General features: G+C 35.6%; 1 protein-coding gene across 1 annotated transcript in view; it reads left to right on the forward strand.

Moving 5' to 3' along the window:
• The window catches only part of RFX6 (regulatory factor X6), a 102,964-nt gene that overhangs the window by 57,304 nt on the left and 33,602 nt on the right, over window positions 1-12,058 (forward strand). Inside the window, exons 12-17 of the mRNA XM_044675418.1 lie at window positions 807-916; window positions 2,803-2,920; window positions 4,874-4,996; window positions 6,176-6,385; window positions 8,859-9,371; window positions 11,007-11,228. Coding sequence (XP_044531353.1) covers window positions 807-916; window positions 2,803-2,920; window positions 4,874-4,996; window positions 6,176-6,385; window positions 8,859-9,371; window positions 11,007-11,228 — 1,296 coding nt within the window. The remainder of the gene's footprint in view (window positions 1-806; window positions 917-2,802; window positions 2,921-4,873; window positions 4,997-6,175; window positions 6,386-8,858; window positions 9,372-11,006; window positions 11,229-12,058) is intronic.

The raw sequence follows: 12,058 nt of genomic DNA on the forward strand, positions 1-12,058 counted from the left end.
TTTAAACTTAGAAATGAACATAAGCAAAGAAATGTCTTGTAACCCCAAACTATTTCAGTTCATCAACATAATTGAAATTTGCTTCTACAAAGTCTTCAAAAAAGCATTTTAGTGCAATGAAAAGAGTTCTGGCTTTAAAATCAAGAGATAAGGGCTTATGACTCAGCTCCAGTATCTATGTGACCTGAGCCTCAATTTCTTCATCTGTAAAATGAGGATAAAATCACTACTACTTTCTACTCACAGAGTTATTGGGAGGAAATCTCATTATCAGCCATGAAAGATGATATAGGTATTAGTTGCTTAATGATTTTAGACCTCTGCAATTAGGTAGGAATTAAGCTTAAACATTAAGGAAATTTTGACATAAAACTCATAGGATTTCTTCAGAAAATATTATTAGAAACAATTATAATAATAGTTAAAATGTATTTAGTAATTTAGGGTTTGCAAAGCATTTTATCAGTATCATTACTGTGGGTATGATTATTATTCTTATTTTACATATAAGGAAACTGAGACATGTAGACTTGATGAAGAAGAGAAATCTAGGAAAGTTATTCAAGATTTCAGGAATTATAGTGATCTTGGGTGGAACAAGAGCACACAAAGTTAAAATGACCAGACTACCATGCAGGGGCCTGGGGGCAAAGATGAAAGCTCTAGGATAGCTCTGAGCCTTTTTTTTCTGTTTTAATGTTGTCTTTTCCTTTGCATGCTACAAAATTGTCAGTGGCTCTTGGTGAGTGGACTTCTCTTGGGTTCTGAGTAGAGTGCAACCTTTTGTTCTCCTTTTTACATGGTAGATGACTCTATTACAGTGTTCCAAGAACTGAAGGATTTGCTAAAGAAGAATGCCACCGTGGAGTCATTTATTGAATGGCTGGATACTGTGGTAGAGCAAAGGGTCATTAAGGTACTGTTTATGTCTTTATCAGATTCAAGATAATAAAGATTTTATTTTTATAGTGGCCTTAAATTTCACAGTGAAGGGTGAGTTGGGGGTGGGCAGGAGAAAGCAGAGGATGGTAAAATTATTTTAGAAAACTTCAACAAACTAAAATGTCACATTTTCTATCAAACTAAAGTGGAACTACAGATGTAGATATAAGAATCATGGGGTTTAAGATATTAATAATCATGTGAAATTTTATTTTAAATTGCTATTAAAAAGAGTGATGGAAAAGTAAAATAACTTTGAGATTTTTCCTTATATCCAACAAAAGCAAAGATGATAATTAATAGATGTAAATAGTTAATGCTTGAGGAACTACAGAAAGATGACCGCGTTATTATGCTCATGGGGGAGGCATAAATTGGTCCAGTCATTGAAAAGCAATTTGGAATTAAGCTTAAGAAACAAAAAAGTAAAATGTTCATCTCCTTTGACCAGAGATACCATTGCTTAGACATGTACCTGAAAATCAAAAACAAGAATCACAGGAAAGAATAAAAACTTTAGTCCTTGATTTTTCAAGGACTAGATGCTTTCAGTATCCTTGCTATAGTAATCATTGGTGCTCTGGCCAGGTAACATGCTTGGGAAAGGCTCGATCACAGAATATAGATATAAAATGTAAAAATTTAAATAGAAATTTAAAAAAGAAATAATAAGGAATGATTGCACCAAAGAATGTCATTTTAAACTTTTGCAGCCCTTAATTCTAAAAGCACTCAATATTTTGCAATGATTTGTGGTTTCTTTAGTTCTTTCAGTTAACCTTCAAGTCATTCATCAATGAAACCAGACAATCAGAGTGTAGAAATTGCTTACTAGTCCGAGTTATGGTGTGGGGACTTACTCGTATCGTTTAGGATCAGATGAGTGCAAGTTAATCATTCATGGGACATGTAACCCTTCCCCTGCACTTTGCCGTCTGTTCTCTTTTAAAGTGCTGTCACAGGAAAACTCAGAGATAACATAATTTTGTAGACCGTTTCAATTGAGCAAGTTGACAACTTCTAATTCTATTATATAACATAACCATGTGGGATGAAAAGCTTGTTACTCTAAAATAATAATAAAGGAGAATTAAGACTAAGACCTATTATAGAAAGCCTCTAATTTGATGAATTAATTAGTCCATCAAGAATCAGTGTGACCTAGTAGATAGGCTTGGAGTTAGGAAGACCTGAGTTCAAGTTCCACTTCTGAATAATAATAATAGCTAATATTTTATAACATTTATTATATGTCAGGCACTCTGCAAAATAAGCATTTTACAATTATTATCTCATTTAATCCTCACAAGTAACCCAGGAGGTAGCTGCTATCATTTTACAGATGAGGAAACTGAGGCAAAAGGGTTAAATGATTTGCTTATATTTGCACAGCAAATAAATTGTCTGAGGCCAGATTCAAATTGAGGTCTTCAGACTCTAGACCTAACTTCCCCATGTGTCCTCTGAACACATTTCTGACTGTGTCACCTTAGTCAGATCACTTAACCTCTCCATGGCCCAGATAATACCCCAAGATTTTAAAGTTTCAGAGCAGCTGCTCTACATTGTTAAAGGAAGTTTCCTCACCAAGTCACCTTGCCCACACACTCATAATTGGGGAAACCTCATTGTCCTCCATCAGTTTAATATATACTAGCTCATCAACACCCTCTACTCCTCTGATCAGAGGACAGGACTAGGAATTTCAAAACCTTCATTTAAGTAGAAAGATCAACTCAATTAAAGGGCATACCCTCATTTTCTAGTTTTTTGAGCGTCTGTCTATTTTTGAGTTTATGGGCATAAAAACAATGACAGAGGAGCAGGACTAAAAATTTTGGGTTTTCCCTTTAATTTTAGACCAGCAAGCAAAATGGCAGATCCTTAAAGAAGAGGGCTCAAGATTTCCTGTTGAAATGGAGCTTCTTTGGGGCACGAGTCATGCATAACCTGACCTTGAACAACGCCTCCAGCTTTGGTATCCTCTCAGCTTTGGGAAACCTCTCTGAAATGTATTGTCTGCTTAGTGCAACAGCTGCGTTGATCACTCACAAGTGCCTGATTCTTATCCTTTTCTTACACCCTTTGTGCTCTATGGAAGTGTAATAATGTTGTATCTATTTGGGTTTAGATTTTTGGTTTTGGTCTTTGAAAGAAAAAGGAAAGGGGAAGCTAGGTGGCTCAGTGGAGTGAGATTCAGGCTCAGAGATGGGAAGTCCTGGGTTCAAACCTGATCTCAGATACTTCCTACCTGTATGACCCTTGGCAAGTCACTTACCCCACCATTGCCTAGCCCTTATAGGTCTTCTGCCTTGGGACCAATACACAGTATTGATTCTAAGACAAGTTAAGGGTTTAAAAAAAAAGAAAAAGAAAAAAGGAAAAGAGAAGCCGCAAATTTTCCATGTCATTGTGAATACAGCATGGGAACTGGCTGCTTTTGGTTGTGTATCCGAAATGCTGCTCCTCAGGCATCAAGGAATCCTAGAATGTCAGAGTTGGTGGGGACATTAGTAGCCATCTAGTCAAACCCACATGGGAAAAGGATGCCCTTGATGATATATGGGTCAAGGCTTCAGGACTCAGTCTTTGGAGAGCTCCCTGAAGAAGGAGTCAGAGAGAGGAGCCACACAGACCTATTTCTAGATATTTCTGATTAGAAATTAAACTATCTTTTGATACCCTGTATTACCTGGAGGTGGCAGGGAACCTGAAAGTTATATCTTTCCAAAATTGAGTACTTCTATTTATTTTTCTTCTTGACATAATTTCAGTGAGATGAAGATCAGCCTGTAACTTACAGGGTCAGAAAGCTGCTTAGGGCACTGAGAAATTGTGGCATATTTAGCAAAATACAGAAAGTATGTGGCAGAAGCAGGACTTGAACACAGGTCGTCCTGACTCTAAGGCTGGCTCTCTAGCCACTATTTCATTCAACTTCTCTGAACTTTATATTATTCATAAGGTGGTGGTATTGTTTGTTTTTGAAATCCTTATGAGATCCTCAAGGAGAGGGACTATTTTAGGTTTTCTTTCTTTGCTTCCTTTTTAGCTGGCATCTAGAATGGTGCCTATCATACAGGAGGCATATAATAAATGCTTATGAATATTATTGAATTAAAATATAACATCTAAAAGAATTTGACTATGGAAATATTTTAATGGTTCATTGAAAGCAAAGTAAAGGTTAGCCTCTCAGCTGAATTTCTAAAAAGGTTAGAGAAGTCACACAGAGATTAATTAAAATGTACCTTTTATTTTTTAGAACATTATTCTCATGTTTAATTTTTAGTGATTTCTTAGATTACACTGCACTAATACTCAGCATTCTTTAATATGAAAAGGACTCTCTGCCTTTTTGTTAGGCAGTTGATGGCTGATTTTAAAGATACATCCAAGGTTTTCCAGGATATGATATTTCTTTCTTTTCTTATGCAATATAACCAATAATGAAATGAAAAATGAAAGATACAATTTTAAATTGGAAAGAAATTTCTCTTGATATTTTCTTCAAGATTATGTTGACAACTGTCTAATTATTTGGTATAAAGTAAACAGGAATAGTACAGAACTGGCCCCATTCTCTGGCTGTTAAAGCTTATCTCCCTCTCATATGTGCCTCTTCAAGAATAAAGTATGTCTCACTTTCATCGGTATTTCACTTTGATGTAATTAGGGCCCAAAGAGCTTGAGGGACAGTAAACACACAGAACTAGGTGGGCCAGGACAAAGAAAGATTAGAGTTTCAGGTTAGGCATGTTGGTCTTGGCAGGTCATTTAAAGTCCAACGATTATTTGTTTATTTCGCTTGCTCCTCGTAAAGTGTTGAAAGATGGTCATGGAGATAACTTTGCTGCACTCATTTCTCCCTTTCTCACTTCATTCTATTTTTCCTTTCCTCCTCCCTTCCCCACCCTTTTCTTCACACAAGGTTCTTTTCATTTGATCCGAATGCTTTTGGACGAATATATTCTACTAGCCATGGAGACACAATTTAACAATGACAAAGAGCAAGAGTTGCAGAATTTATTGGAAAAGTATATGAAGAATTCAGGTAACTCAAGAAATGCCTGTAGCTTGCTTTTTGGCTTTTTCTAACCCTACATCCCATATTTTTAAAATGGAAAAACAAAATGGGCTTGAGAAACAAAAAATTTCAGAGTACCTCAGAATGCTTCTTTGCTGACATATAAAATGCTTACATGACCTGTGTTCATATCCTGAATTCTATTGCTTATTACCTATATGACCTGGAACAAATACCTTAAACTCTCTGGATCTGTTTCCTGATCTCTAAAAACTGACTGGTTAGATAGGTTGGATTCTATAATTTCTTTCAACTCAAAGTCTATGATTCTTTGACTAAATGCTAATTGATTGATTGGTTCATTCATTCAAAAAAAACAACAACCTTGAATGCTTATATGCAAGGCATTATGTTGGGAAATGGGTGATTGGGGTAAGAATGGAGAGAGGAGGGCATAAAACATCATGAGGCATAGTTTGAGCCCTCAATTTCCTTATACTCTAGGAGGAGAGATAAGATACAGATTCCATTCCAATGGAAGTATGCTCTAACCACCATCTGAGTAGTATATACCATTTATAGTAGAGCTACTAAGTCTGATAGTTTCTAGTTCAGTAATTTATACATGGATAGAGGTGGGGGAATATTATAGAGACTTTATTAATATTTGTTGCCCTGAGCAACATTAATGCCCTAAGCATTAAACCAATGCTTAGAAGAGTGAGAAATAACTTCCTCTCAGGGTGATATATGTTTTATGATATCTATAATTTTGGAATCAGTGACTTAAGGGTAGCAATGGGAAGGAAGAAATATAGAGAATGCGGTAGCTGAAAGCCAGCCTTGGAATCAGAAAGATGTGAGTTTAAGCCTTGTCTTTGACAAGTACTTAGATGGCTAGCCATCTATAAGTTTCTTCACTGTTTAGAGTCCCCAAGCAGTTCTCTAAAATGATAACTTACCGAAAAGTTGTTCATCTGCATTCTTATGGGGAGTTCTTACAAAGGAAGTTCCCTACCACGATAAATAAATCAATCCTGAAACCTCCACTCTCCCTCCCCCCCCCCCCACAAAAAAAGGAAAAAAGGATCCATTTCTTCAAAACCTTGAATTAAATTATCCATCAGGTACTTTCCTACTCTTTGACCTGCTATCATATGCTGTCTAAGTAAGTGAATGGGACTTTTCTTCTCTTAATTTTTCCAGATGCAAGCAAAGCCACCTTCACTGCATCACCAAGCTCTTGCTTTCTGGCCAACCGAAATAAAGGGAGCAGTGTTTCTAGTGATGCGTCAGTTAAGAATGAATGTCTTGCTGAGGCAAATTATATTTCTCTGCCCTCCAACCAGCCTGGTGTCTTGCCTTCTGCTTTACATTCTTTCTCTCCTGGGGATACAGAAACTATGCAGCTTACAGGTACGGTATAAAATACCCAAGAATGATATTTTACTATACTTCAACAAATGTTTTTTGTCTCCTTTCCAATTCTCTTTCCTAAAACTGTTCTACTCCATGATTCTGAGAATAAGAAAGATTTAACCTGATCTATTTGGAACCCAATAAATGTTTTATTGAATAATAGCAGTTGCCATTAATACTCATTATAATGACTATTACTATCATTTATAATTTACTTAATGACATAATTGCTCTTGATAACTTACATAATTATCCCATCCTACAAGGAGGTTTTTATCTTAATTGTATGCACAAAGAGAACAAGCTTTCATCCATATAATATAATTCAAACATGATTCAGAGGTACTGGGGTGGGAGAAAGGAGAAGAGGCAGATTCAGCGATTTAGTTATTACAGTGCCTAAAAATATTAAATTTCTGCCTTAATTGATTCTAACCACACTATATCCCCATTCTCAATAAAATTATTTCTCCAAACTAGTTTTGTTTGTTCATTTTTTTGGGGGCTAGTCTAGGCTCCCATGGTTGATAAAATGGCTAGTGGCTAGAGCTGATTAATGGATAATAATAATGATGTTTTATATTCATATATATTTTGAAAATCACTTTCATATACATTAACTCATTTGATTACCATAGTAGTTCTTTGAGGAAGAAAGGAATTATTTATGCTTCCCATTTTTTTAGATGAGGGAACTGACAGAAAGTTTAGTGACTTGCTCAGGGTAATAAACTAGTTAATAGCAGAGATAGAATTTTATACTTAAGACATTGCTCTTTCCATTAACACCTTGATGCCTATATTGAAGATTCTAGGCAAACATTCTGCTATGATTTTTTTGGTATGTAATAGCCTTATGAATTTCAATAGTATCAAGTAGTACTAATAGTAGAACCATGGAAATCTAAGTTCTCCCATTTTGAATGATTTTGCCAACTTCAACGGCATTTATTTGAAGTAAAAGAATAGAAAAGTATCTAAAAGCTAGGTGATTCAATTCAGGTATTTGAATAAATGTCCCATTAAAAATCAGGGTTAATTGGTTTTTTCCTATCTCTCATTTTTGGAGGGATCAGGGATTCCAGATTCATGGATCCTTTATTATGAAGAACTTTCAGCAAAGTATAGATTCCAAAGTTACACTGCTGTGGCCAATTGAATAGGTATGACCATGAGCTGATTTAGTAGTCAGTGTCACAGTATCACAGAGCTGAAAGCAGCCTCAGAGGCTATCTAGTCTAACCCCTATCCACGCTACAATCTCCTCTACCATGTACCCATGACACTGCTTATCCAATCTGCATTTGAAGAACTTTTACAAAAAAGAAATTCACTGATTCCCAAGGCAATCCATTTCACCTTTGGGCAACTTCAGTGACTAGAAAGTACTTCTCAATATCAAGTTCAAATCAGACTTTTTATGTCCTCCCAGATGTTCCTACTAGACCCATAAAGAACAAGTTCAGTCCTTCTTCCTCGTGGCATCCTCTCAAGTAATTGAAGATGGTTATAATATCCCCATTCTCAAATTTCCTCAATACACCAAACATTCTTAGATTCTTTAGCTCATCCTTATATGACATGATATTGAGAGCCTTCCTCCTCCTATGTGCCCTTCTCTGGACTCTCTTCACTTTATTGGTCCTAAAATGCAGTTCCCAGAACTGAATCCAATACTTCAGAGGAAGCTTGATCAGTGCAAAATAGCAGAACTTTCTTCGTCCTGAATTCTGCCTTTCAATATAGCCTAAGATGGCATGAGCTTTCATGGTTGCTATTGAATGAGTTGGAAGAGAAGGTTCCATGGACACAGGAACTGAGCCTTGAAAGAAAGTAGGGGACACAGAGAGTTGAAGACAGGATGAACTATATCTCATGCTTGGGAGACAGCCTATGTGAAGGCATGGAATCAAGAGATTCAAGGGTAGATTTTTGGAAAGAGGTAGCAGTCCAATTTGGCTAGATTGTGGAGAGCATGAAGTCATGTGGCAGCTTTCTTTCTGGTCAAACTACATAAAACCACTCTATAAAACTACATCATCTTTCCAAGCCTACCTCAGTTATATACTTGATATACCATTATATATTACTTTCAGATATGAACAGAGTTTGTGAAATAATGTGAACTTTTACATAAGGTTTTGGCTATAAGAGTTAAGTCAGTGGTAAATGAAAGTCAAGATGAAAGTTGGAAAGAAATTGTTCTATGTCTCTCACTTGGTGAACAATGTACCCTGCAGACTCCCTTTCCTTTTGATCTCACGGCAATACTTTCCTTGCCATTCTTCATGCTTATGCATATAGATTTACTTGATAAATGTAATATTTAGGAAATATTACTAGTGACTTCATTTTTTTTAACCTTGATGCATTAAGTTTCCCCAGTTCTGAGGACACAGACACATCTACTCTAGTGATTCCTCCATATAGAACTTCATAATGATGTTCCCATAATTTTGCCTTCTTCCAGGTCCAGTAGAGCTATCTCAGAGTACTGGTCACCTGGTGACACCACCCATTTCTCCAGCCATGGTCAGCAGAGGAAGTGTCATCAACCAGGGGCCAATGGCTGGGAGACCACCCAGTGTTGGTCAGGTGTTATCTGCCCAGTCTCACTGCTCATCATACTCAGAGCCCCTGTACCAGACTCTCTCACAAACGAACCAGAACTATTATGGGACCAGCCCCAACTACCAGACCATGTTCCGAGCCCAGACCCACACACCAGCAGGAATCTATCACCACAGGGCTGAACACAGTCGGTTTATGGCCCTGAGTGAACAACAGCTTTCTAGAGACTACTTCAGTAACAGCTGTGCTGTATCTCCATACACTACCAGGTCACCTTCAAACTATGGACCACCCTCAACCATGCAGGATGCACACAGTATGCAGTTTCTAAATAATGGAAGTTTCAATTTCCTGAGTAATACAGGGGCTAATGGCTGCCAAGGATCTTCATATCCTCCTAATGCACCTAACGGTATTGGGGAATTTTAAAGAACATTCCTTTATTTTCTTATGCTGGTTTCATGCTCTGAGTAAGATGAAGTATACACTTGTATATGTTTAACCAGAATGATTGATTGAGACAGGTCTCCTGAATGACTGAGAGCATGCTAGTTCTACCTATCACTGACTCTTACAAATTTCTGGTGACAGTTCTCTTGGTTAATCTCTTTGCCCCCCCATGAAGATGCATCCTAAATGGCTTGGCTAATCTTGTTACCCTTATAAGTACCACTTGTTTGATCAAAGAAAAAAAAGTCATAGCAAAACCATGACCCAGGTACTAAACCAGAAATAGAAATTAAGTTGTTTCTCCTGAAGAAGCTTCTATCCACTGAAAAATGATTTTCCACTTAATTCCTTAAGATTTAATTATTGCAATGCTATTCTTTGGAAATAGTTAGGAATAGATATTATTCCCTAATTTTCAGCTTAGAAAATTATTAGAGTCAAATGGCTTGCCTGGGGATATGAAATAAATTGATGGAGAAACTGTTCAGAACCCTAATTTTCAATATGGTGTCCCATCTATAGGCCATTCCATCTCCTAAGATTAGGCTACTCTTCCCTAATCCCTCCCAAAATATATAGCCTATGATAAAAAATATGGAACTTCCAAAAAAGCCAATAGTATTCTTTGTGGTAACATTTATGGCCACTTCTTGGAATGGTTCTAGTCTACCCTCCTGTAACACTAACTTTGTAACATTTTGTGTCACTTGTTTTTATCTCTGACACAATAAAAACTTAAAAAAATCCTTTTATGTACAATCACTCTACTAGATGTTTCAGGGCATATATAGATAAATGAGAGAAGGTTTTTAGCCTTTATGGGATTTATAATCTAGTAAACTTCATTTTGATAAATCTTGTATGAAATTCTTAACTTCTTAATACATAAATGTAGCTCCTGTTAATGTTATCCAATGGCGCAACCCCATATTAACCAGACATTCTTTCTAGAAACTAAAATAATGAGCCTAAGCCTTCTCTCTTTGTACATCCCCAAATCCTCTGAATTTAGTGCATTAAAATAGAATTCCAGATCAAAAGTTAGAAGGGATACCAAATGCCAATCTAGTCTCCCCACTTCCTTTTTTACAGTTGAGAAAATAAAAACACAAAAGGTTATGATTTCTCCAAGTAGCACAGGGAGATTAAGTGATATGGGCAAAGTTTATATATATACATATATATATAACACATACATGTTATATACACCATAAATTATAACATGTTATATACATATACAACAATAAAATATATAATAAATTCACATATATGATATATCACATATATGTCTATATAATCAGAGATGAGATTTGAATGTAGGTCCTCTAACTGTAGAGCTGACTATTTTTGCTTCCATACTAACACCGCTCCCGAGATATATAGACCAAAGACAAAAGTTATAACAAAGCTCAAATAGTAGTAGCAATGTTGAAAAAAAATTAGAGATCTTTATTCCTATAATTATTTTAATATGCCATATATATATGCCATATAATGCCATATTTTAATATCTGTCCCCCTTCCACCTTCATTCAGGACTAGACAAACTTTGGAGCAAAATAATACATTGTCAAATTGTCACTCTTTCTGTCAATAGGATATTATGGAAGCAATGTAAACTACCCAGAGTCTCATAGGCTTGGATCAATGGTTGATCAGCATGTGTCTGTCATCAGCAGTGTGAGCAGCATTCGCTCATTGCCCCCCTACAATGACATCCATGATCCCCTGAACATCTTAGATGACAGTAGTCGAAAACAAGCAAGTTCCTATTATACAGATGCATCTTCTTCAGTTGGCTGTCGGACTCCAACAATAGGTAAATTTTTGAGAAGATTTTACATGAAAATATATATGTATTTCCATACTTTATACATATGCAAAAAATGGGAACATGGGTATGGGTTGATGCCTGTTGATTTTTGAGCTCTCACAAAATCCTTTACTGAAGGAAAGAAGACATAAACTGGAGGCCCCATAGGAGACTCTACATAAAAATATAGAAAAAATTTCTTCAGCCTCAGGAATGTTGTGTGTGGGAAAATGTATGAGAACACCACAAATTATTTTCTTTCTATGTGCTAAATTGCCATTCACAGTTAAAGATGTTGTGGGCAGAACCATCTGTAGAGGTGATCCAAGTTTTCTAGTAGTTATTTCCATAAAAGGTGAATGGCATGTAGTGTAAGCAGGTAAGATTTATATATTCATGAGAAACCAAATGGACAAAATATCACAATCAAGGTTGGTATTTTGTCATATAAATAGGGGTTTGGTCCACAATAAAGATATGTAAATATTGCCTTTGTATCATATATATGAAATATATATATGAATTCATATATAATTTATATATTATATATAAATATGCATGAAATCCATATATATGAAGTCCATATATATATGAAATCCACATATATAAATATATGAAATCCATATAAATGTATGAAATCTATATATACATGAAATCCATAACTATATAAATATATGGAATTCATACATAAAATACATATGAAATCCATAGATATAAATATATATAATACACATATAAGTATATATGCAATCCATATATAAATATAAGAAATCCATATATAAAATCCATACATAAATATATTTGAAATCCATAGATATAAATACATATATATAAAA

Source organism: Gracilinanus agilis, chromosome 4 (genome assembly GCF_016433145.1).
Source record: "Gracilinanus agilis isolate LMUSP501 chromosome 4, AgileGrace, whole genome shotgun sequence".
Taxonomy (NCBI): Eukaryota; Metazoa; Chordata; class Mammalia; order Didelphimorphia; family Didelphidae; genus Gracilinanus; species Gracilinanus agilis.